At 40.9% G+C, this 27,589-nt stretch overlaps 1 protein-coding gene across 1 annotated transcript; it reads right to left on the bottom strand.

Annotated features, from left to right (window-relative positions):
• Positions 1-809: 809 nt before the first annotated feature.
• On the bottom strand, positions 810-27,589 carry TADA2A (transcriptional adaptor 2A). Its single transcript, XM_030536974.1, has 16 exons — positions 27,505-27,589; positions 25,221-25,955; positions 24,102-24,208; positions 23,358-23,417; positions 22,255-22,346; positions 20,910-21,067; positions 20,303-20,391; positions 18,925-18,997; positions 13,004-13,067; positions 11,060-11,103; positions 9,198-9,308; positions 7,346-7,417; positions 6,596-6,728; positions 5,718-5,761; positions 3,781-3,854; positions 810-2,011 (listed from the first exon to the last, which is right to left on the bottom strand). The coding sequence occupies exons 2-16, from the start codon at positions 25,243-25,245 to the stop codon at positions 1,826-1,828; spliced, it is 1,332 nt and encodes a 443-aa protein (XP_030392834.1). The 5' UTR covers positions 25,246-25,955; positions 27,505-27,589; the 3' UTR covers positions 810-1,825.

Below are 27,589 nucleotides of genomic sequence, written 5' to 3'. Positions count from 1 at the left end.
ATGAGTCCCCTACACCATTCCCCCCTCCTTGTTTTTTCTCGTTACCTTGGCAATGTTAAATCTCCACTTCCCTGGTTTTGCTTGAGGTCTCCTTGGTAGACCTGGAGCCAGTGTCCTCTCTGTCCTCAGTAAAGGGGCAGGACTGTTGCCTCCTACACAGATCTTTTCTCCCTGGTGTTTTCAGGTGGTTGAGTTAAATAGGCATTAACAGAAACCAAACGCTTTCAAACAGTGAAAACTTCTCTCAGTTGTTCAGCTTTCACTCTTGGCATTTGTGATGTCATAGTGCTAACAGCACTTGGAGATGGTGGGCCAGAGTCTCGGACATGCTCAGCTTCCTCTGAGCCTCTCTTGTGGTACAAAGGGGATAGAATCCAGTTTTAACTCCCCTGCTGGAGACACCATTCATCAGGGAGTGCCTATAAGGTGTAGAAGCAGTGTAGTGGGTTCCTGTTTCCCTTCCCACAGTCCCTGGAGCAAGGCTGAAGAAGATATGGGAGAAGGATTGGCTGCAGCACATGCCTTAGAAACCAGCTGGCTCTCAGGTGGCTAAACTACATCATGGTCTGGCTTAGGGAAGGCAATTAGAGAGTCATAACAGGCTCCATGATGCCCTCTGTCCCCACAGAAGCCAAGTGCAGCAAAGAATATGGTCCAGTATTTTTTAAGAAAAAACAAAGTAGACCAGAATTGTATTTCTACCGTGAGAGAGAGAAACAGGAAAAAAAAAGTTCTAAAGTTGTTTTTTTTTCCCTCCTTAGATTGGAAAAGAGGGAAATTACCATAAAGGAGCTACCTTTATCCTCTAGCTTAGTTACATTTCTTAATACAATGGTTATATTGAATTATTCACAGAACAGCTGATTAGGTTTTTTTCAGTAAGCTGTCACAACCTTATAGTTTCTGCTGGCTATTTCAGCACATTCCCACTGAATGCAGGAATACAGGTGAGCACGTCCCTAAGTTCAAAAAGGACATTCCACAAGTGGTTTGTAACTTGTCTTAATTGAATGTTTTGGTGAAAGCAGGAGTTCCGGTATCGATCGGTTTATGTGTGTTTTGAAAAAGGGCTGCTTCTGACTGAAACATCCACTCTTCCCTTTGGGACTGTGCAACAAAAAATGAGATTTAAGTCTAAGAATTGCCTGTAGCTTGACTTGTCACCAAATAATGAGTGTACTAAGCTTTTTAAAAACAACAAAACTGGAGTGAGGTCTCTGACTCTTGCTGTGATATGAGCTAATACATACAAATGTACTTCCTACTGTGACTTTTCCCTCCTCCTTCCACATTAGAATTTTAAGAAGCAGACCTTTGCAAACGCTATTTTTATATCATCAAGCATGTACTCTTCTGAAAACCAACACAATTTCATGAAGGAGTGAGAGAAGGGGAGGGGATTAGTTTCTAAACCCCTTCACCCACACAAACCACAGGTGTTTTTAGGGGTTGCAGTTCTGTTCTTAACTCACAGTGCTAGAAGAATCAAGTCCCATGGTTCTCTTTATAGCTACAAGAGGTGTTAGAAATGAATGCCTACTCACATTTAGTATTAGCTTATATGGCACACAACTCTTTCGGAAGTACATAGCAGCATAATACTGCCAACAGGAGTGTTTATACAGCAGAGTCAAAAGAAAACTAGACCAAGAAATGTCAGTATTCGGACAATTTGACAAAGTTCCCTACTTTTTACAAAAAAAAAAAAAAAAAATTAGACAGAAGTGTCCTTGATTCAACAAAGTTTAAAACTTTCAGTATCGTCAAAGCTACTTCAAAGCCATCTCCACATATGTCACTTGTGCCAGGGCTTCTACATGTGTCTTTAGGCTTTGGTGATGTATCCTTCTCTGATCAGGAAGTCATAGATTTTCCTGGTTTTGTTCACATCGATCTTGATGAGTGCTCTAGCCTGGGCTAATCTCAAGCCTCCTTGCTTGTTACACTCATTCACTAAAGCAGCTTTATATTCTAAATAGGCTCCAGGGACCAATCTCACCATCTGACAGAGCTGGAAGACAAAGGTAAAGTTAATAAACGTTAACATCTGCCACACTTGCAATCCTGGGGTGGTGGGAGGAAGGAATGACAACCAAAAACACACTTACTTTCCCCTAAGGGGAAAAAAATGGCAATTACAAGTGAGTCCAACCCGCAAGTAATAAGAGGAAGAGTTTGCTGAGAGGAGTGCTCTCCTGCTGGCTGCTGCTCTAGAAAGCATTCTTTACGGACAATACACTAGGGAGAGAAGTGAGAACCTAATACCGCAGAGGTGTGTTAGCATCCAGCGTAGGTGGTGTTCTGTGCAGACCAAGGCAAGTGCCCATGTCAAAGCGACTCACAACCACCAGTTCAGCATATTGGACAAATGCCAGACAGGGTATCTGTCTATTAATCCCCTACAGACTATGGCTTTTTTTTTTAAAAATACCCTTTTATAAAAGCAGCTATACACACAGCACTTGCCCTCTAGCAGTTTAGGGCAGGAAATTGTGCGGAGCAACGTTATGCATAGTGGACATTATGCATCTGACAACAACTGAGCTTATTAAGGTGACAATCTCTAGTCTCTCCTGCAGACTGAAAATATTGATTCCAAAAAACTCTCAGGTTCTGTTGTTTGACAGGAAAGGTCCCACATGGCTCTCAGATATGGGCTTTCTCCTTAGTTCTGTGCTGTAAGGGTACCAGTGGAGATGCTGACTGCCTCTTTCTTTTTAATAATGAAGTGCTCAGTGACTGAACCCCATTGACAGAAATCAGCTGAGACACAAGGTCTCAATAAGAGAGACCTTCTCTGAACTCTGCAGACAAGGAAATCTGATTCCCCTGTAAGCTAATGCCCGGGCAAAATTATTTGTATGCTGAATGGAGCCAGAAATGCCACATCCACTGGTGAAGTTATGATCTGATTTTTCACAACTGCTAGATACAATGAATGGAAAAAACAGTTGATTGCTCTGGCGGAAAGGGAATCTAAAATTCATCTGGTGCACATCAAATGTACTGACATTTGCTCCTTGGTAGAATATGTGGCGAGATAAAGATCTTGTTTCCACTGTCTTCCTCCATATCGAGACCATCATATTCCATTTCAAAGATTAGTAGATGGGACTCCCATCAACCTTCCAGTGCTGTTTTTAATTAGATAAGTCAGTCTCTCATATAGGAATTGGGAGATGAACCACAGTATTCTATATGGTACTAGGCCAAGTTAACAAACAGCCCCTTAAAGAAGGCCAAATTCTGCTCTTTGAAACGTGCAGTTCTCACTGACGTTACTAGGAGCCTAATGTGCACATCCAAGGGAAGAAATTTGGACAAAGCCCAAAAAGCAAGAATGAACTGTTTCATCTTCCATTGATCATCACGGTGTTATAACTCAACTTCGGTAGGTTTGGCCTAATATGGTTGACTGAGGTTTGGTCCTTTGGTCTGAGCTGGCTGAAGTACTGAAAAAAACATTGTTAGGAGCAAGTGATGGTTCCTCTTGGGCCCTCAAAGAAATCCTCAGCCAATTTTAAAGCAAACATTGATTAAGAAAACGTTGCTCTCTTCCCCTATCATAAAACCAGAGTGGAGTAAGGGACATCACACTGCACATTATAAAGTAACAACTTCCCCAAGCTTCTTGCACTACAGTAAACCCATTTGCTAGATCTATATAATATAGCTCATAAAGGCTCACAAGGTTAAGACAGCTCAACAAGACAGCGTCTGAAGATAAATAGCTACACGGTGGCGGTCTGCCTTCCCATTCGTTTCCACTCCCCTCCTTACCTCTTTCTCCTTCTCGTTAAGTTTCTCTGTGCCTGGGAGACCCGTGAGGTTCAGTGGGGGGGCGCTCCGCCTACCTATGGAAATAAGGAAAGCAATGTTCACAGCCTACAATGCTAGTTCGGAGGCTGCAGTTTCTCCAGGTGTTTTGTCTCAAAAGGCCGACATCAATAATGTTAACCCAGTAAAATCCAAGCATTTGTGGTCGGCTATTTAGGGCTCATCTTCAAAGCTGTACTAGTTTAACTAAAGACATGGCATTTTCAATTGATTAAGTTAAAATTCCTGTGTGAACACTTAACTAACCTTTTTTAAGATAAGTTGATCCCTTGCAAATCCTCAGCTAAAATGACATTAGCCAAGTTTAAATAGAATAAACAGCATTTTACACCTGTTTAGCTAAATTGACTCACATGCTTTTAGCTAAATCAGTGCGACTTTGTATGTAGACTGGCTTTACTGTGTGCAGTTTTACAGTTCACAGCAGACGTGGAACAGGAATTTTGTAGGAAACCGCCAGGATTGTTATCTTTTTACTGATAAGCTTAATGGTCTATTTTCCTCACCTAATAATCCAATATGTATAAAGTGTAACTGCAAATTAATGCCCACTGGAAACAAAACAGTCAAATGGAAAATTTCCAAAAGAAGCAGTTGAAATGCTAAGCAAAAATACAGTATCTTCCACTATTTGCAGTGTTGGTCCCAGGGTATCAGAGAGACCAGGTAGATGAGGTAGTATCTTTTATTGGACCATCTTCTGTTAGTGAAAGGGGTAAGCTTTTGAGCTTCTCTGAGCTGCTCTTCACGTCAGCCTTTAGGTCAGTTTCTGCGGTTATATATTGGGAGGGGGCCAGCAGAAAGAGTTAAGGGCTAGATTTTCAAAGGCTTTTGGTGCCTAAAAAAGCGTACAGGTACCTAGTGGATTTTCAGAAGTGCCTATGTGGGATTTCAGCTCCCACCGATATCACCAATGTGGGTATTAATAAGAGTGCACATGATGGAATTTCCTTAAAAACCAAGACAGTCACAGAAATGCTGTATGTGATCATGTAACTAAAGACAGTACCATACTGCATATGCACAAGGGGATTGAATTATGGTTGCATGAGTAACCTTAATTTTGGCATGTTCTAACTTCTGAGTGCTTGACTTTGCAACCTTAATTGTGTGTCATTCATATATAAACTCCTCACATCTGCATGCTGATAGGTTTGTCATGCAGACATCACTCTGACATGCGAAGAGACCCAGAAGCAGCTCCACATGACTGCAAGGGAAGGACAGAACATCTTTACCATTTTTTAAACCAACCCTGAATCTTGTTGCAGCGTAATCTGAAAAAACTCTTCTTTCCCCTGGCCACACTCAATAATGCAGTTATAAAGACCGATTCCATCTGTACAGCCAGAAGGACCTAGAAATTCAGCAACAACCCATTGACTGTGCATCCAGAATGACCTGTGAGTTATAGACAGTGTTGACTTTTACAGTACTTGGGCATGAGGGTTGCAGATGGTCATTCTGTAATCAAGCAAGAGAGGCCACTTTCCTGAACTAACAAACTAGTGTCACTGATGCATAGTAGACTCTACACAACACTTAGGAGGTAGTGCAGACATAGCCAATGTTGGCAAAATTTATGTTGCTCAAGGGGAGTGTGTGCATGAATATTCCACACCCTTGAGAGACGCAGTTATACAGATCTAATCCCTAGTGTAGACAGCGTTATGTCAATGGAAGGACTTCTCCCATTGACATAGCTATTGCCTTTCAGGCAGGCAGAGTACCCACACTGCCAGGAACTCTCTTGTCGGTGTAGGTAGCATCTTCACTTGCTTCTGCGTCGCTGCAGTGCTGTAAGTGTAGACAAGCCCTGAATGTTCATGTAGACAAGCCCTTAGGACTTTTATTATAGCTCCTTCATAGAAAATAATTACCTGAATTTGAAGCAACTGGCATTGTGGGACTCAGGCCAGAATCACTGCAATGAAATGAAATGTCAAATAAACTATGCATTGTGTAAGAACAGTTGCAAAAAAATGGCCCCTACAATACTTCTTCCAATTTTGTAACAATTGGAACATCCAACTTGCATAACCCAGAGATGAAGCTTAGCAACTTACATATATTAGCCTGATCCTTGAAGTCAAAGGGATTTCCATGTGCGCAGTACTTTCCAGTACTGGCCCAGGAATAAAAACCAAAGACAGAGACTAGTGGGGAAAAAAGGGGACGCTAGATTTCTGTTGATGAAGACTGAACTGTACCCAGCAGGAGATAAAGGGAAAGTACAGCCCTTTCTCTAGACTATATTCTTAGACAGTACAGGATGCAAATTGTACGGGATACATGTTTCCTTCCTGTGCATTGTAGCTTTTGTTCACAGCCCCAGTTTAGTTTAGATGGCATATTGATAAAGTTGCTGTCAACTAACATCACACTGCCAGAAAGGACATCAAATGTCATCTGTGTTCTCTTTAATACCCTTAAGGGAAGACACTTGTTTCCTGCAATGGATTTAAAGATAGCAGTTCAGCCTGCACTGAGATAAATAATGTGGTAGAGCTTTCTCAGAAAAAATCAGAATGCGGGTTACGGAACACTTTATGAACCCTAACAAGTCTCTCTTTGTTTGACAGTTAAGCACTATTTCCATCACTTAGGGCTTTTTTAAAATTTCTGTGAATTAGAGACTATTTTCCTCTCCCCCCATTCTAATCTGGGAAACACATTTGTTACTGCCAATAGAAAGAAATGTTGAATCTTTCCAATTGAAGTTGTGCATGGAAAAGGCCTAATCTTACTGTAACCGTACATGTCAGCTTGTCGACTGAGCCATTGCTGGCAGGCGCTGCTGTCCTGGATGTACTGGAGGACTTCAGAAAGCATTGTGCGCTTTAGGCGTTCCTCTTCTCGTGTCTTCTTGAGGTGATCATACGTTCTTGCACCTATAGCAAACATGCATCATGTTCTGATGGACTGTGCTGAACCACAATTCTCAGCCTGCTGTTCCCTTACTTCAATAGATAGGAACTATTGTCCCCTAATATTGGGCCAGATTCTGCTACCCTTATTCAAGTGAGTTCAAATGATTTCAGTGGGAGTATTTGTGGAGTCATGTGAGGGTGTCAGGGTTATATTTAATTTCAGGGCAAAAATAAGTTACTATAAAAAAAACCTCATTCAGCCCTGGAAGTGTGATTAAAGTCTGATTCCTTCCTTCACATTCTTCACCTGTTGGTCGGTACAGTGCAGCTGCCCTCTCCCCCGCATGGAAAGCATTTATGGCTACTGAGCTACCATACTAGTGCTTTGATAGCTTTTTGGAGTGATGATTATGTTGAGCTTTGCTCAATGGTGCATTCACCAGGCTATCCATCAACTCAAAATAGTTTTAAAAAACCCCTACTGCTCTCCTGATGCATTATTAATAGAAGACTCTCTTAGCTAAAGAGTGACTCAAACACATTTTTTAAAAAAAACTTCTCCTCATTTAACACATCCTAAATGTAGCTTAAGCATCCTTCACTATCCTAATAGGCTGAATAATCTCCCATGTACTTACTACAGAAGTTAGTGATTCCTGCTGTCCTGTATTCCTGTAGACGCTTTATTTCCCTTCGCAGTTCAAATTCCACTAGTTTTTCCCCAACAGTAAAGAGCAGAGGAATCCAAAAAGAACAAATGCTGTTGTTAGTGAACATTGCTGCACATTCCTTACTCATCGGCAGTTCAGTTACTAAAGTGTATAGCCACAGATACTGTTAACTTTTTTGTACTAGCCCATCAGTGATCTTGAGCAAGAAGAGCCTACGAATTACTGGATGTGGTATGACATAATCTGATCGCAACTTGGATTTATTTTGTAAAACCACTTCTAGATTATTTGTGCAGCGAAGCTATTTTAGCTTCAGGCTCAGGGAATTCCTCCACTCTACTATCGATAAGCCAAATGATGCTACTCTGTGGGACTTTCATAAGACACTTTACAAACATTAAAAATCCTCACAACACAGTTAGTTAAAGTAGGAACATCCCAAGTTTACAGGTAGAGAAATTGTATAGAGAATGTAGGGTCTGATTTTGTTCTCGCTGACATCAACAAGAGCAGAACTGAGCCCTAAATAGCTCTGGTCACAGAGGGACTCTGTACATACCAAGATTGGAACATGACAGACCTGAGGTTTTCAAATGATTCCTCTCTACAAGTGGGGTGGGGGGGCAATGTTTGGAAAGATATCCTGTGTTTGTTTTCCTTGTTTTGAAGTAGGTAGCTATATGCCTTGTAGAACTCTTATATTACCCTATGTTGTCTCTGATCCATGATTTTAATTACTCAACTCTCTCTAAGATTTTCCCTGGCTTGCATCCCCTTCCTCTGTGATCAGTTCAGTAGTGCAGTTAACCTAACTTTGCCCTTTATCTCTAGTTCAGGGATAATTATTAACTCGAGATTTAATTATATAGCTTCCTAGTGCCGGTTAGTTTACAGTAAGCAAAAAGTTCGTTTGCCTTAAATTAGTGTGTCTATATTGCTCAGGAGTCTTATGCAATTAATGTGTATCCCTGGCTATGTCGAAGGGGGCTCAGATTAAATAAAAAGGCTTCCCTATGGCTAGTAAGACAATGGGACTAGGTGCTGGAGTCAGTACCACCCAAAAGGAGTAAAGATTTGTAGGATCAGACCCTAACTCAGTAACCGGCTGTGTCATGAAATGCAGCCACATCTGACGTAGAACAGGACAGCTGGTCACATGTTGTTTTGTGCTTGCTAATGAAGAGTAATTTCTCCCACAACAAAGCCACAGACTTTAGGTAAGCAGGATGCAATTACCCCCACTGGAATCTGACCAGGACACGAGGACATACTGCGATGCACATGACAATTACGCAAAAAGAATTAGGACAATTAGATGATGGAACAATTTGAAATCATTTAAGGTGAGGCGCTTAATAGAGGCTGTGTGCTGTCTCAGCTAATTACATCCTAGCTGAGACAGCACACATGTATTTTATGGAATATACAATTAACTGCTGACTTAACCCCAACACAGACTTAGGTCATAGGTATTTTACTCTTTCTATGGTACAGCATGGCAGTGCACGAACAGTGATCTTCACCTGAAGAGAAAAGCCTAGCATAGGACTGTAGTATTTTGTTATCTGACATACCCAACAATACACTCAAATATAACTCAATTGACAATGCACCAATAAGAGCTGAGGATTATTTAGTATACCCACCAAGGGCCACATTTATTTTATCTGAGGTCGATGGGTGGGAGGGGAGGAGGAAAACCTATATAGTATCTATTTAGAGAAGACCATTGACAACTAATATAACAACCTGTCATCCCCTTAAATGCTTATTCTCATTTGAACAGCTTAAGCATGAACAAAGTCAATAAAACACCTACGTGCATGGCTTTCAATGAACTTGTCATGCTCCACTGGGCCTAAAATTCTTGCAAACCGTCGCATTGTTTCATAAAGGTCTTGGACCTCCTTTGGGTATCGTCTCTCCAGAACTGCAATTAAAAAAAAAAAAATCATGACCTCATAGACTCTAGGACTGGAAGGGACCTCGAGAGGTCATCGAGTCCAGTCCCCTGCCCTCATGGCAGGACCAAATACTGTCTAGACCATCCCTAATAGACATTTATCTAACCTACTCTTAAATATCTCCAGAGATGGAGATTCCACAACTTCCCTAGGCAATCTATTCCAGTGTTTAACTACCCTGACAGTTAGGAACTTTTTCCTAATGTCCATCCTAAATCTCTCTTGCTGCAGTTTAAGCCCATTGCTTCTTGTTCTATCATTGGAGGCTAAGGTGAACAAGTTTTCTCCCTCCTCCTGATGACACCCTTTTAGATACCTGAAAACTGCTATCATGCCCCCTCTCAGTCTTCTCTTTTCCAAACTAAACAAACCCAATTCCTTCAGCCTTCCTTCATAGGTCATGTTCTCAAGACCTTTAATCATTCTTGTTGCTCTTCTCTGGACCCTCTCCAATTTCTCCACATCTTTCTTGAAATGCGGTGCCCAGAACTAGACACAATACTCCAGTTGAGGCCTAACCAGCGCAGAGTAAAGCGGAAGAATGACTTCTCGTGTCTTGTTTACAACACACCTGTTAATGCATCCCAGAATCACGTTTGCTTTTTTTGCAACAGTATCACACTGTTGACTCATATTAAGCTTGTGGTCTACTATGACCCCTAGATCTCTTTCTGCCATACTCCTTTCTAGACAGTATCTTCCCATTCTGTATGTGTGAAACTGATTGTTCCTTCCTAGGTGGAACACTTTGCATTTATCTTTATTGAACTTCATCCTGTTTACCTCAGACCATTTCTCCAATTTGTCCAGATCATTTTGAATTTTGACCCTGTCCTCCAAAGCAGTTGCAATCCCTCCCAGTTTGGTATCGTCCGCAAACTTAATAAGCGTACTTTCTATGCCAACATCTAAATCGTGAGCAATATCTTTATGCTGGGCAGGGGAACTGGGATAGCTAGGCATTTTGTCGGGGGAGAAGAATCTTATTCATAAGGTAACTGCTAATAGTTCCTTTCACATAATACAAGTTCACACCATGATAGGGACAAATGCTTTAAAAAAAAAAAAAGAAGGCAAGTCTACACATGTAGCCAAAATTCCCACTGGTTGTAAGTGACATGGTGGTAAAATATGCCCCGGAACCTAATCCCCACTAAAAATTGTACTGGTGTTGCTACCGGGTCAGCTAGCCTGGTGGGAAATTTTTTTCACTAAAATTTCCTAGTGTAGACAGGGCCTCTATGTTGTAAAGGGGCGTGATCAGATTGTGGCCCCAAGATGGTATTATAATTCTAACAAACTTCCTCAAACCAAGTCACGTGTCATGATTGTAACAATTTTTTCTGAAAAGGACAAAGCCGTGAGTTAACAACACACCCGATATTACTTTTAGTGAGAGAGGGAACATAAATCTCACCAATAAAAGACTAAAGGAACCTGAACAGGTCACCATAATCTGTAACCACTGTATAAATTCAAGTTTGATATTCTCCCCATGATGACAAAAATTACAAATGAAGTGACAAAGAATACTACGGTGGCCACAACATTCAATTCTAAGTCCTAATGTATGATAGCTACGTGTTGATTGACAATCTCTTGGACATAGTATGCGTAAACCATTCTGTAATGTACACTGCAAACATCTAGCATTTAAAGTCTCTCTCTTAAAATGGCTTTAAGTCAAAGTTAAACAAAAAACTGTATTAGTACTTACTCTGAAATTTTCTGAGGTTGATGAGGCCATGGTCTCTTATAATTCTATAAATAAAAAAGAAACAGTAGTAATATTAAGTAATAACTCCATTTACTAATGCACAAATACAAACATCAAAGTTTCTGGTAAACATTTATACAATTTTACACAAGTTCTAACTCTATAAACTGGGAATACATGATATTTTATAAACTATTAGTTAGCACGAGTTTGGGACAGCTATGTTCGTTACCATGAGTCCAACCAGCAGGGCTCAAAGAGAGCTACAATCTCTTTAAAGGATCTAAAATAGCTTTTCTAAACCCAAATGTCATGTCTCTTTGAATGTCATATGTCTTGCGCAGCCAAAGCTAGAAGCAACTCCCATGCTTGATTTTTCGGCCAGCGTGATTTAAAAAACAAAACAAAACAACAAAGTGGCTGTTCTAAAGCCGCTTATGAGGTTAGAATAGCCCCAAGGAAATGAGTTAATGGGCACAGGAAAGGTGAGATGGTCACAGGTGCATGAGATGGTCACAGAGTTCTGCAACTGGATATTGCCTGTGTGTGTGGTTATTTTATATACACACAACTTTTGAGAGAGAGATAGAGCACACGCTCGCTTTTTGAATATCTTTGTTAGGGAAGGTTGTAGCTGAACTTAAATCTATGAAACATATTATTTCCTCTCTCTATTTACATAAACTGCACACATATTTTTCCATCCCAGGATATAATAAGCTTTTGACAGTGACGTTAGCAGTTTTATGTTCTCTTAGGGTTTTGTCCTGCTTGGTCTATTAAAAACTTAACAGCCACTGACACCAATGTGCTTTACACAACTACAGGGGTTAAGACACCTTTTTTTAATAAGACACGTGTATCATCATGTAGTTTATGCCACGCATTTTTTTTTTTAATTGGGAGAAGGAAGGACAGGTCTAATTGAGTCTCCTTCTCTTTCAACTACGCTTCAAAATAACACGTTGTGTTGACCTTTTATTCTGGGAGGAGGGATGGACAAGTTTTGCTCCAAAGTTGTTAATCATCTTGGCCCTGGCAGTAAAAGGATGAATAACTTACAAAAACTGGACAAAGTATTTGAAAGATTCAATTAATAATTCTAGAGTCATAAACTTTGTTGAATAAAGTATTCAAACTTAATTTAACCACCTCATATTAGCAACACATAGTTATCTGTATTATGTGTCCTCAGACACTTAGAAAAAAGGCTCTAGTGTACTAACCATCATGATGTGAGCGTTATCTATGGAAAGGGATTGGGTTTAGTAAGAGTAGGAGACTGGGAGTCAGGCCTCCTAAACCAAGGTCTAAGTATGCCTGGCCTGCCAGCACAGTGATTAGAGAAGGGAGCTGAGTTAGAATTGCTGGTTTCTACATCTGGATCTACCACTAACTCACTGAGATTTCATTTAACCTCAGTGTCCCACTCCACAAAATGGGTATATTATCTCACAGGAGTGCTGAAGGGTTAATTATTTATAAATTGCTTTGAGATGCTTGTATTGAAAGTACTCAACTGGTGAAATTCACCACTGTGCATATGGCGAGCACAAGGCCTATATGTCACTTCTGCCTTGTTTTGACATCTTAAATGGAAGTTTAAGGTGTGTAGAAACTTGAGCGGATCCTTTGTTCAGGGGGAATTTCACCAATATGTGCAAATTAGTTCTGTTGTGTGTGAATCTGCATACTTCCTGTTGAAGTGTTACGTTCTCCTGCTTAGATTCATGTGGCTGATCTGTATTCTGTGCACATAGGGAAAGCAGAATATCAGAGTTGAGATCTGCTCTAATGGGAGAAGTTTCCCTCAGTCTTAGGTTTTTGGGATCCTCCTGGAAGGTGCTAGTTAAAATCAATTACACTTAATATCAGGATTGTATTGCTGCACATAACACCATGAATATAGACGCTCTGGACTACAATCCCTGGTTGAGAACTCACTTTTTTCTCCTCTGCCTTTCCTTTAGCCTGGAGTGATAGATATCTACAACTGCAATCTTCAGAGCTGCCAAGTACAGAAAGGAAGATCAGAAAAACAGAGTAATCACATACAGGATTATCACACCAAGCTTCTCCCCAGATCCCCCCAAACCCGTGTTCGTCACAGCTTGAAAAGGCTCACTTCACTTGTACGAAACAGGCCAGCTGCCTTTGCTTCAAGATGTTAAAAATCCCAAACCACTGAACTGTACAGCAACATAAAGCTACTACAGCCGTGGTGGGCAACCTGCGGCATGCACACGGCCCATCAGGGTAATCCACTGGCAGGCCGCGAGACAGTTTATTTACATTAACTGTCTGTAGGCACGGCCGCCCGCAGCTCCCGGTGGCCGTGGTTCACCATTCCCAGCCAGTGGGAGCTGCAGGAAGCGGCGTGGGTCACAGGTTGCCCACCACTATACTACAGGCTAGGTTTGTGCATACTACACAAACTATTTACTATTTGTAAAACTGATTTCGCTTATTTTTCCTAACACTATCACAAACAGGAATATGAATCTTGAGACCCTGAATCCCTTTTCCCCTCTCCTTAGCCCAAAATTACTGTCTTACTTTTGATATTAAGGACTTTTTGTTTTTCGCAAAAAGGAAAAAACATTTTGCCCCTTATACATGTTGCCCTTTATACTTCCCTGAAAAGCAAATGGTCAGGCTTAATATTTGATATGTTTTCTTTGGACAAGGACTAGCCTGCAGAGAAATAAGGAAGGGGATTAAAGGAATGCCAAGAGCTAAAAAGACTGAGATCTGAATTGAGACAATTCAGAGTAGACTTTGCTGAGACTCTCAGAAATTACCTAGAAGATTTTTAGCTAGTTAACTTATTTTTTAAATATTTTGCTATCAGCCAAAAGAGACCCAAGAGACCAGTTCTCAACAAGTATGGAGAAAACTTGCTTGTTGTTAGAAACCATCTCTTTCTATATGAAATTGTCTACAATTCTTCTGGCTAACCCACCCATAGATTCTGCAACTCATTTTCACGGATACACGGAGGTTAATAAATTTTCTTGGCACATTCTGGAGAGAGCAGATAAGTAGACACCCAGCTCTTCCACTAGGACTAGCTTCATAATTCTATTAAATAATTCAAAGACCCATCTTGCTAAATAAGCCGTGTGTGTGTGTGTTGATTTCTGGATTGGATTTTTCTCTCAGTGTTACTTATTTTAATGTTTTCCCAGAAAGAACAGGCTTAAAATTGTACAATGGATTTATAGTCTGCAGAGACAACATGCAAATCTGTGAAACCAAGCAAGAGTATTTCTCCCTCCACTTCAATAAATTGTATGAACAGATGTATTCAAAGCGTAGCAGAGCCCAGAAACATGGTCCATGCATGACCGCCCTCTCCCTGTTGCTGCAGGATAAGGACAAGTGCAGTTTATTAATGGAGAGTCAAATCAATTAGCAATTAATCTAGCACTGAAGAGGCAGGCTGCAGTTAAGGATAGCTGTGGGAATTTACTTTATATTTTAAAATACAGTATATGTATATTTATGTGCAAATTACATGTGGCTCCTAGTCTCTAGGCAAGTTGCCAGTGTAGCTCTCTATGCCATAAGGTTTAGCCATCCCTCTTTACTGGAAACTTGGAAGGGTTGGGGTGTGAGCTCAGAAGCTAGTTCTACATTCATTTGATGTTCCTTTTTATTTATGTAGCATCTTCAAGATAATACTGTATTTTGACCTATGTGAAATCAGTGTCCAAATTGAAGTCTGACAAGCTAAAATCCCAATGTCTTAGAACATTGATCTGATACAGAATCTGGAAGCAACAGATTACTAAATCATAGCAATATGAAACCTACAATGTCCTTGTTCTTTTTAAGATAGGGCGATGGGAAGACGTGGTGTATATTTAAATATAGATTTGCTGGGGTTTCTTAGCCCAGCAACAAGGCAACATTAACAAATTCTCTATTCCTTGCTTAGATTCAGGCAGAGAAGAATGAGAAATGTAGTAAGTTAGATATGAATGAAATACCTTACAAAGTACAGGAACCACTGCCAATGTATACAGAACCTTTGTATTTTTAAGGCTCCTAAAAGCTAAGCTGCCATATTATTTTCTGGAATTTGTGTGGGAAGAACTTTTAGTAGGCAGAGATTGCATTGGAGAAACTCTATATAAATACCACCAGTAATTTGTCACCTGCAACTGGAGGATTGTATTTCTGATGCTTTCACCTGAATTTAAAGCGTTCTGAAAGAAATTATGATTGATTGGGTAGGGGAGTGAACATTTACCAGAGCAAATGAAGGAAAAAAATGGATCTCTCACACAGAGAAAATTCACATTCGTTGCAGTCGTCTTTTCTTTATCGACACATTCACACAGAAGCAACTGATTACAAGATCTGGAATGCATGAATAACCCAGACTACTACTATGCTACATGCTGCATGGTAATGAGAAAAGAGATGCTACAAGAATGAAAATGATCTGCTTTTCCCATTGGAGAATGCTGGAGAGACAGCTGTTAACCTTATGACCGAGGAAATCCAAGGGGATGTCACAGTCAAAGGGTCCATTATAGGAAAAGATAAGAAATGATCAGAATAGCTTCCAATAATAGGCAAGGCTATTTCCCCCACTTTTGAAACCAAAAAACCTGTGCATGTGCTAGCATATATCCAAATATAGTTTGCTCTACCCTTCCAGTTCCCTTCTCTAACAGCATCTGCTCTCCAGAAACTTGAGTGGCAGTGAATGAAAGACATGTTTCAGGCCAACTAATCTACTAGTTGGCATTACTCATCCATACAATAGGAAGAATGTAAATCAATGTATGTAATTCCCAGTGTGCTCTTGGCTTTGTAGGCACACATTGGATATAATCCAAACTCCTCCTTCCCAGAGGAGAGAAAAATCTTAAGGAATCTATTTTAGACAGCTGTAGCAGAGCCTCCTCTAGGGCTGTCTCGGGAATAAACATTGTGTAGTGTTTTAAAAACAATACGTTTAGAAGGACATTGCCAGGTTTCATGTCACACGTTTTCATGGCAGCACAATCAGAGTTTTAGTCTAAATCTAATCACTTCTTCAAAGTCTGCAGATGGCCTTGGTAAAATGCTTTCTGATGTTAAAAATAAAAATCTTTTTTTGAGGAAGGGGGTAGGACAAAGTCTAGATGAGGATTAATAATTAACACTATAATTCAGTCTCTAATGAAAACTCACAGTTTCTAAGATTTTTTTAAAAGTCCCTGACTGAATTACAGATTGGAAATGATTTTGTTTCTTTCATTCTATCCATTATACTATATTTAATTGCAATATCAGTGATCTACCTGCACACACGTACCAACTTACATATGCTGCACACAAAGAGTCAACTGTAATAACGTATTTCACGCTGCTCCTGAAGCCATCTTGTCAGCTTCAAGAAATAAAAGTGAAGGATACAGATTATCCTGGGTGGTAAGATGCTGGATGACTCAGCAATCATAAGCATTCTGTGCTCCTGATAAAAGACATTTGGGAGTCTAGATGCCTCATGTTAAACTGCATTTCTCTTTGTTGTGGGAGTAGTGAGAAACTGTGTAGAGCAATGCAAGGAAATATAATTAGGATGAAATTAAAGGGACAGGGGTCAGGTAGCTTAGACCTGAAAGAGAAGATGACCGTAAAACAAATCTGCCCAGTTCATTTTCATTGTCTAATCGGAGTGAATTTCCTGAAGCAAGATGTAGAAAGTAAATTAGATTTCAAAAATTCATTTTTCACACAATGGTTAGGGTAGGAACACGGAAGAAAACGTTTGGTTTTCTTAAAAAAACCCAAAACAAATGTAGGCTAAATGTTAGGGAGGAAAAATTCCTATCTGTGAGAACTCTGTGTGAGCTCCTCAACCCCGTGCTAGTCCTCTTTATGCTGAGTAAGAGGGTTGGAGCCTTTTGAAGGAGCCCTAAGTACCCCAGGTGTAGCTGACAGGGTATAATGGCCTATCCTGGCCCTTCTCGCAAGCCCCAGTGAAGGAGGAGCTAGGAGCAGGAGAGAAATATTGGGACAAGCTGCAGGAATTCCAGGCAGTGCTGTGGCCCACAGGACAACCAGGGGACACTGCCATAACTTAGGCCTCCAGTACGTTGGAGGACCTCTCCTGCCCCCAGAACAGCCAAGGACTGGGAGAGTACAAAGATGGCTTAGTCTCCGTATTCACCCTCCTCCACTGGGCTCTGAATTCTCTGCTGTACCTCTCTGAGGGATATTGTAAATGGCTAAAGTTGGGGGAGGAGGAGAGAGCATGCAATTGATGTGGAAGACTGTGTCGGTAAACCGGTTACAATGAATAGCAAATAAATAAATAGGCTCAAATAGATGAATTAGCGCACAGAACCAGGACACTATTTATTTATTTATTTATTTATTTGCTTGCTTTTCGATTTGCCAGGAGTTAATGGAGGAAACAAGAGCAGCTGTAATTACGCATAATTTCTTTCCACACATGTTTAAAGAGGAAGAACTTTTGTCAGAGAGAGCTTGCTGAATCTCTGCACAGTGCACACTAGTCAGTGACTTCTCTAAGTAAGCTTTATAAAGGAATGAAAAGCTGATTTATAATGCAGACAAACTGTTGCTATTTCAAGATTATAGTTTACAGATGGAAATATTTCCTGGGAATCAAGAGAAGGTTTAAAGATTGCAACATCATGTTCTCTGCTGTGTCCTGCTAAACTTCACACTGAAATTTGGAATGACTGGAGTTTCCTCTGTGTCTAAGAAACACTAAGGCTTTCATGGTCAGGGTTACATAAAAAGAATAAAAATCAGCCTCCCAATAATTGGATGGAGAGCTCTGAAATGTGAGCATGGTACTGTTGAATATTCAACATGTTTATAAATAAGAGCGACCAGAAATTCTCTTTTCCCCAAGGATTTAAACCTAATTCAATTCTGATACTTCCTTTTGTTTGGTACCAATTAGGCAAAACTTATTTGCAGAATTTCAGTGAACTCTTATTAGAAGCTCTTCTCTGAACAATATTAGAAGCTGTGAGCGTAACCCTCCTTTTCATGGAGGGAAAAGGAAATCTTTATATTCAACTATGCCACTGCAGGTCAGTGTATTCCCTTGGCTGAACAAATATCACAATATCTCAAGAGCACATTTTGAACTCACTGCACAGGGCTTAATCTGTGCACCACCTACTGTTGCCTGTATCCATACCACGCTGCTAGCCGATTTCACAAACTAAACAGGATTAGGACAGGTGGGAAGACTTTCAAACAAACACTTACATGCAACAGGAAGTGGTATTAGTAATTCACTAGATGGCACTGTTGCATCTAAGTCAGTACTGAAGCAATGCCACAGCATGGTGTCAGCTGACACCATGATGCATGAGGCGCTATCTTTCAGATCAGGGTAAAATCCAGGCTCTGACCTCTCCAGATCCATGACTGTATCATAATTCTTTACACAGATATTCTAGGGAAGATGCCTGTAACCTGGCAAAACTCTAGCTCTGGTAAAACCATATGCCTACCCAAATTCTCTCTGCAGTTTCTTTTGGATATAGAATTCCTGACTTCCTTTCCTAAAGTGTAGTACGATGTAGTTGGGCCTTATTAAAATGCTCCACCTTACAGTTGGCTACATTTCAGTGGTGGGTAAGGTGATCTCTTTAGTGTAAATATAGCCTGTACACCCATTGTTAAAGTTATGGCAGGAGCACTGGATTGAAATACACTATAGAAATGCAAGTGTTATCCCCAGCACACACAACTGAGAGAATTCTATTAAAATTGAAACTTTACCCCCCAAACCAATATGTGCAGAAATATCAACTGAACAACATTGAGCAAGCATTTTGAGACACCACTTTCAAACATTCTTCCCAAGACATGGGACTTACCATGTAAAATGTCTGAATCATCTTCCACAAAATCTATATCTCTCAAATCCCATTCCGCATAGTTGTCAAACTCCTGTTCAAAGAAGACCAACAAGTGCTCACTAGTTAATTCTAGGAACCTTGATAACTCACTGGAGCAGATGACAGAGCTGAGGAATACTGAAAATAAAAATATTTACTAAAGACCATTCCCTCCCCACAAAAAAACAGTCCAGTTAAGCGTGTCTTTAGAAGACTACATCCTTATGTAAGGTACATACCAGATGGAAAAACCCTACTGGGGTTTTAATTAGTGGAAGAATAATCTACAGCACCAATGACTGTAGCAGAAATACACAAGGATCCAAGTGGAGTACAATTTAAATATAATATCTACCAGGTAACTGCCATTGCTCCTATTCTGTGTGGAAAATTCTGCACAAAAATTGAAAAATAACATGGACCAATGGGGGCTGTGCCTGCTTATTCTAGGATTGACTTTATCCTTGTACGTTAATTATGACATTAGTGATCACTGAATGAATAGAAGTTTGCTTTGTTAGAGAACTTCGTAACCATGGGCCCGATTAAAATAAATTGAAAGCAACAGGAGCCTTCTTGTGAACTTCAGTTAGCCTTGAATCAGGCCAAATGCATGTGTCTCTAGGGAAAGTAAACTAAAAATAAGCTGCCCCCCTTTTACTGAGCATCTCATTCACACATCTAGCCTTCTTGCATAAGAGACATTCATTATCAGACTTCTGGTAATGCTAATGGCATGCCTTACAACGCTTATTCACAAAGTCACAGTTAGCTGCTTCTCAGGCCCTTTACTACACCTCTCTGATTACAAATGGACCCCCCTAAAGTAACGTCTGCAGAAAAGAAGAACGAGGGGGGATTCGATAGCTGCTTTCAACTACCTGAAAAGGTGTTCCAAAGAGGCTGGATCTAGACGGTTCTCAGTGGTACCAGATGACAGAACAAGGAGTAATAGTCTCAAGTTGCAGTGGGGGAGGTTTAGGTTGGATATTAGGAAAAACTTTTTCACTAGGAGGGTGGTGAAGCACTGGAATGGGTTACCTAGGGAGGCGGTGGAATCTCCTTCCTTAGAGGTTTTTAAGGCTTGACAAAGCCCTGGCTGGGATGATTTAGCTGGGGATTGGTCCTGCTTTGAGCAGGGGGTTGGACTAGATGACTTCCTGAGGTCCCTTCCAACCTTGATATTCTATGATTCTAAGGTCATGGCTATCCTTGGTTTTATCATCTAATCCCCTCATTTCCTTTAATACTTTTTATATGAATATTAAAGAAAATCTGTAGATAGAATGAGTGAGTGTGTGTGTGTGTACGTATCCCTAACCAGTAGCAACAACAAAATAAGACGAGAGATTTCTACCTCAATAAAGTCAGCTCTAGCTGGCATGTACCCAGCCATGTCCCTGGAAAGCAAGGAATCAAAGGTAGGTCGTGGAGGATCATCAGCAGCTGAAAAAAATACAGGTTTTAGTCGCTGTGGATATTTTAATTTGACATGTAAATGCAAACCAGACTGCAATTCTAGAAAAGAGTATTCCCTTTGCAGATGCAGAAGGAATTAGTTTAGCTAAGACAGCCTTATTATCTAGTAATTAGGAGGGTAAAAGTGCTGAGCCCATTGGGATAAGGTGAGGTACACTCCGCTCCTCAGAGAATCCTCTGTCCATACAGCTGACCAGGAGCATTTTTGGGGGGATTCACCTTCTTGGGTTCAACATCAGGTGACTTCATTCCCTCACTCTCCCACAATGCACCTAATGGAGGATTTTATGTACCAAAAGGCTTGGTCTGGTACATGGAAAATCCTGTTAAATATTCTATGGCGGTCCACAGACCAAATATTACTCTCCTTTCTGAGTAAAAGCAAAGTACACACCCTTCTCCAAAGGTTCAGTCAATTCTCTGAATGTTTTATCTTAGAGACTGTGCAAAGGAATCCAGTGTCGATCCCTATGGTGGATACTTACGGTGGAATGGAATGGCCGTGTCAGCGTTTTGTGCCTCTTCTGCCTGCTTCAAGTTCAGCAATGTAGATGCAAACAAGGGATTGTTGATGAAGTGTTTCATATAATGTTTCTCACACTCCTCCTTTGCTTTTGTGCACATCTGATTGGCCACGTCCTGCCTAAGGAGGGGAAAATCCCACAGAAATTGGCTGATTTTTCACTAATGGAAAAAAGAATTGTTTAAAGAGAGCTTGGCATGTTCAGCCCAGCAAAATTAAGGCTGAGGGGGGAATATGATTTCTCCCCAGATGTAGTTATAGGAAGTAAATAGCCAGGATGGAGAAGAGCTATTTAAGCTAAAGGACAACGCTGGCACAAGAATATATGAACTGGCTATGAATAAACGTAGGTTGGAAATTAGATGATGGTTTCTAACCATCAGAGGAGCAAAATTCTGTAATAGCCTTCCAATACGAGTAGTGGGAGCAAACAACCCAACTAGTTTTAAGAAGGAGCTTGATAAAACTTTATGGGATTATTTGAGTGGGTTGCCTGCAATAAAAGGACGGGACTCGATGACCCAGTCCTTTATCCTATGTTCCTAAATGGAAATTTGAACAGGTTTTCCAATTTAATTTTGTCTGCAATTATAGTCACGAGACCTGATGTAGTTCTGTTTAAAGCAGAGCCTGGAGTTCTGTTAACTTTACAATCTGGCTGCTAAGTACGGACCACATCTTAATAGAGGCATTGTCTTGTGAATGGGAAGGGAGATGGCTCCCAATTGCCTGCAAATTAGAGGAGATCATGCTAAAACCCAGCTACAATTATTTGAATACAGACTGATACCAGAAAAGGAATTATTTTTTACTACCTTTAATGTGATATAGCAGATGGAAACAAGAAGAGCCAGCACCATGTGACCAGACAGCTCTCAAATGATTACAAGCTTTGTGGACCACAGACCACAATCTGCGAACCTTTGTCTTAAGGCAGTTTCAACATGAGTAAACTGAGGCAGGGTGAAATTAAAGGCCTGATTGTGCTAGATGCCACACTCCCTCAAATTCCAATGACTTCTGTGGGAGTTGAGGGAGTTCTGCACCTCACAGGAGGTGCTTGGCATCTCTCAGGATTAGGCCTTCAGTGCCTTCCTCAATGTCACACACAGCCAGTGGTAGAGCTGGGAATGGCCCTCTTGATCTTTCATTCCTCCACACTAATGGTTAGATTGCACTCTCACCCACGAGGAACATGCTGCATTGTGTGCCAGAATATTCAGCCCTCAGATCCTAACCCAAAGCTCTCAGAAGTCAATGGAAAGACTTGATTTCAATGGGCTTTGGTTCAGGCACTAAATTCTCACCAGTTTCCAAATCCACAATCCATCACAGCCTCCAGAAGTGCCATTTCCTCCTGAGCTGTCCAGCTGGGATCCAGAACAGGAAAATCTGATGTCTGGAGAGAAAAAAGAACAAATCTCAGGGTCCCTCTTTGTATAGATCACCACCAACAGAATCAATGAAATGCTGGTGCTATCTGGCAGTAAGAGCTCAAGCTGCTTTGGTACTGGCCGTTTAAACGCTTCACTTTGTCCCAAGGCAGTTTTATGTCAACAAGCCATCTACCATAACTACTGCTAATCTGTGAAACTGTCATTATAGAAGCTCTAAATACAGCAACATTTAATGTATCTACCAGCTGTAATTCAAAAAAGTGTAGTGTCATGAAATGAAATCTAAATTGTTTTTTAAAAGAAGCTTCTTTAAACTTTTTCATTGGGGGAAAATACCTGTCTACCAATTTTTCTAATGAAAGCCTGTGAGCCATATATGGACAATAAAACACAAATTAAAAAACCTTTGCATCATTCCATAATGTTAGATTGGATTTTTTTTTTTTAATTTCAGTAAGAACATAAGAGCTGCCATACTGGTCAGACCATGGTCCATCTTGCCCCATATCCTGTCTCTGACAGCAGACAGTACTAGAGCTTCAGGGGCAGTGTACAGAGCCACCCATCTTCCACTCCCAGATTCTGGTAGTTTGAGTTTAGAATCGCCTCGAGCACAGGATTGTAACCTGACCATCTGGGCTAATAGCCATTGATGGATCTTTCCTTCAAGAATTTATCCAGTTCCTTCTTTGAACCTAGTTATACTTTTGGCCATCACAATATCCCATGGCAATAAAGTCCACAGATGAGTTGTGGACTGTGTAAAATAAGTACCTCCTCCTGTTTGGATTAAACCTGCTGTTTATAATTTCATTGGATGACCCTAAATTTAAAAAAAATAAAAAAATCTGCTGCTGGGTTCGTTTTCTGACACTTATAAAATTCTGAAAACGAGGTTGTGTATGTAACAGACTTTTAATGTGAGATCAGTAAACATGGGTCTAACTTCTAGAAAAGGATAACAAAACCCGAGATGAAGAAATTTAAATATACAATTTAAATTGTATATTTACCATGATTTCATAAGTATGATCGCTCTGGTGTTTCTTATACTCAAATCCTCGTGTGAAACACTGCAAAATAAAAGATTAAAACCATGTTACTTTCCTGCCTCTTCCTTGAGAATACATTTAAGTTTTGTTTTTACTATTGTGCACTAACAAAAATTGTCCACTTTATAGCTAAAAGTGGATTTTTATAGTGATTTAGTCCCCTCTACACAAAAAAAACCCAATTTGAGTTAATCTGTTGTTGGACTGTTTTCACAGTGGCTCTTTGCAGAGGACAGAGCACAGACATTTATATGCAGAAAAGTACTAAAAGAATAAAATTTCCCTTCAACTAAAGGAAGAAATAACTTGTCACCCATCTTTCCCAGTTTAATACTATATTGAGGATGGTTCACAGCTATGTACTGCAATTTAAAAGGAACTCCACTTAGATAAGACCTGAGATATAAAAGGCATGGTCCAGCTGTCTGTATAGACCACTACACCATGTCTTTCTCTCTGTGTGTCCAGGGGTGCCTAATTAAAGACTTCCTTCATTTGCTCATCCTGAATTCCACATTTCTCTCACCCTCCAACATTTTCTCTACCATTTCCTGTCGCTGAGCAAATATTTGTCAGATGAACATGAGTGGGTACGAGACTGACTAGCAACTAAAAGGTGATAAGCAATGGTTTATCATTTAGAAATAGCTTTGATGACCTGGTTCTCAACAAGGCATACACTTCCATTTTTACACTCCAGCTTACCTGCAAACACAGGAGAAAGGGAGGAGGTCCACATTCTGCACATTTGATGTACGGTTCCATGAGGTAGGAAGAACAGCCTCGGCAAGGTGGTTTATCAAAAGGGTCATCTATGATATCAACAAGAAAATACGCTGAAGGAAATTTAATGCAACACAAGCATGGCATTATTGTTTACGTAATCATCCATAACCACTAGAACCTTGTATTTTTTAAATAAAGTTAGCAGTGTATCTATATCCTGTGTGGTCTCTTCAGTTGATATTACATTTCAAAAATAAACTGTTTAGGCAATAACAGTTTACACGTTACAGCTGATGTAACCCTTTCTTCTCTAATACAGTTTCAGCTTTCTCAACTATCTGTTGGAAGTTCCTCATCCAACGTCAGCTGCTAGAGAGATCCTCACCTTGACATCTTCCCAGACATGGTGAAATTTTAGATCATCACTTGGGCCGGATACTGTGATGTGCTGGGTGTCTTAAACTTGTGCAATGAAAGTCTATTCTATTGAAATCTATTAATGCTATCCTGCAGAAATGCAAGCAGCACGGACTGGAAGACCAAAGAGGTCTTTTCTAACTCTAGTATCTATAATTCAGTGCTTCTGAAAGTTGGCTGAATCACAGACCAGGAGACCAAAGTAATATATTTATCTAGGGAGACTGCACAGCACAGGAAGTGGTAGCTGTCCCATCTGTTTGCCCCCAAAACAACCTAAAACAATAGTCTGTTGGGGCGAAAAAGGTGTTCTGTTTCTATAGCCAATTCAAGCCCTGGCCTCTCTAAGTTTGTCAAGAAGCGAGTTAATTAATGCTGCATAGAGGTGTGTGGGTTTCTTTGTGACAGATTTATTCAGTGGGATGTTTATATTTTATTTAAAACTTTATATTTAAATAAACAATTAGGATACTTAATTTGTTTATTAAACTAGACTATTTCCATTACCAATCCCTTGATCCGAGGGCCCCCATCAAATTATCTTATGACGGTTCTGGGGCAAAAACCATCGCATAGATCAAAGTACCATATTTCTCAGCAACCGTCATTGGAGAATAAAGCCTTCAAGCGAGGGCAGATGTTTTTAAGATCTCTCTGTAAAGCTCTTTTTACTGTACTTACGGCTGAAGGAAGCCAGGCGCTCCATCCTGTTCACACTGTTGTGTTCTTCTTCAGGACAGCAATAAAAGCACCCCTCCTTGTACCACGCTCCTCAGTGTAACAGCAACACCTGCTAATGTGTCTACTAGCGTACCATCCAATCGAAAGAGAGCAGGCTGTTATACAGTCCCTATAACAGATAAGCTCCTCTAAGATTGTACCAACTACTCAAGCAAAAGGACTGTCAGTCATTGCAACAGAGATCATTTGACCTGGCTGAAAGTTTCTTCTCTGCAAGTGAGAGAAGAAACCAAATGCAGAAAGATACAATTCATAGTATTAAGAATATGGAGCTCCAGGATCATCACTTATCTGAAGAGAAGATTTTTGTGACCCCCGTAAAGGTGGTGGTTGCCAAGTAACCGTAACATCATGAATCTTCAGTACTTTGCTGTAAGATGTCCTTCATTAGCTCTGCTGAACCATGAGCTCGGCCTTTACAGTTTTATATATTTGTACTAGGCAGATTTAGCCTCTTCCTCACTGCTTATCTGTGATTAATAAAAGGGTCCTTGCAGTCCTGAGAGTTGAAAACAGAAATTTCCTTCACAGAGTAGCCAAAGTTTCCTCTAGGAGCATGGTCATCACAGCTAAGTTAATGGACTTTATAGAACCGTTAATTGCTTTTAAGAGCTGTGAGCTGGCCAGCTGTATATTCTCCCCTTCTCGTGCAACAGTGCCAGGACAACTATATTCCTGCCAGAAAAGAAAATAAGTAATTTAATTCAAGGATCTAAGTGCTTTACAAACATTAACTGATGAACCCTGTAATGAATTCTGTTAGAGAGGTCACTATAGTGGTCGTAGTATCTCCAATTTACTAATAAGGAAACTAAGGCCAAGGAAGCAAAGTGACCTGCCCAAAGTCACAGAGCAAACAAGTTGTAAATCAGGGAGCACAGTCCAGACTCTCTTCTAGCTATTGGATCACACTTCAGATCAAAGTTCCCAAGTAAGGTATAATTTTGTTAGTAACAGAAACTTGTTACTTGAATCTAGTTTAATTAAAACTGATTGCCCCCAAGGAATCTATAATGTAAATTTCAGTGTGTGAAACATTTAAAATGTATCAGTACCAACCAACAAAAACACCCAATGGAGGATTGCAACACAAATGTATGTTAGAATAGAGGGCTACTGAAATTAGGTGTAGGGCAGAGGTCGGCAACCTTTCAGAAGTGCTGTGCCGAGTCTTCATTTATTCACTCTAATTTAAGGTTTCGCGTGCCGGTAATACATTTAAAAGTTTTTAGAAGGTCTCTTTCTATATGTCTATAATATATAACTAAACTATTATTGTATGTAAAGTAAATAAGGTTTTAAAAATGTTTAAGAAGCTTCATTTAAATTAAAATGCAGAGCCCCCCAGACCAGTGGCCAGTACCTGGACCGTGTGAGTGCCACTGAAAATCAGCTCGTGTGCTGCCTTCGGCACACGTGCCATAGGTTGCCTACCTCTGGTGTAGGGTAAGGACCCTTTCAACTCTATGCAAGTATAGAGAAGAGAAAGGGGGTACCCTAGTCAAGTGTTTCTCAACCTTTTTGATATTAGGCACCTGCTTGCTGCCTTCCTAAATTGTGCCAGGGAGATCTCAGGGAAACACTGCTTTAGTTTAACATGATGAAGATTATCCTCCTACTCCTTGTCCAGAACATGTGCAGTACTTGGTAAAATTATCAGCAATGCAAAAGATAACGAGGTTGATACCAAGGCACTTCCACCGCATTAATACCAATGACGGTTCAACAGCCTCTCAGAGGAAGTTCTGTTTCATGGATCTATCTTAGGGTTTTATGGGGCCCTCCATCACCATAGTATCTGAGTGCCTGCCATGGAAAATCAAAGTCCCTAGTGGTCTTCTTGGAATTTCTGACTTCCACCCACCCCTCCAGAACAAAAGGCCCCCAAGAACCAAAAGGGACCCTCTTGCCCAAACTCTCATCCCCCAGAATCAATGGGACCCCCCCCCCAGACTAGAGCCCCGCCCCCCAACAGACCCCGCCCCTGAGAGCCCTGCTGCTGTGGTTTACCTCAGCGCCCCCTAACGGAGCAACAGGGGATGTGCGCTCCCGGCGGCGCGCGCTCTCACCGCCAGAGCGCGCATCTGGGGTGGCCGGGAGCGCGCAGCCACCCCGTCTAGACCTTCCCCCCTCCCCAGCTCCCCACTTGGTATCTCCCTGATTCCCCCCGTAGCCACACGGTCTCCCCCCCGGCTCCCGACCCGCTTTGCCCCCAACCCTTCACCTCACGCCGGCTTCGCCCAGGCCCCGACCCCGACTGCGCTCCCGTCTCAGCGGCCGTCCCCACGTGCTCAGGCTCGGCGTGGCGG

The sequence above is a fragment of the Gopherus evgoodei genome, chromosome 17 (assembly GCF_007399415.2).
Source record: "Gopherus evgoodei ecotype Sinaloan lineage chromosome 17, rGopEvg1_v1.p, whole genome shotgun sequence".
NCBI classification, from domain to species: Eukaryota; Metazoa; Chordata; order Testudines; family Testudinidae; genus Gopherus; species Gopherus evgoodei.
Note: the sequence above shows the minus strand (reverse complement) of the source record. Positions and strands in the feature narration are given on the sequence as shown.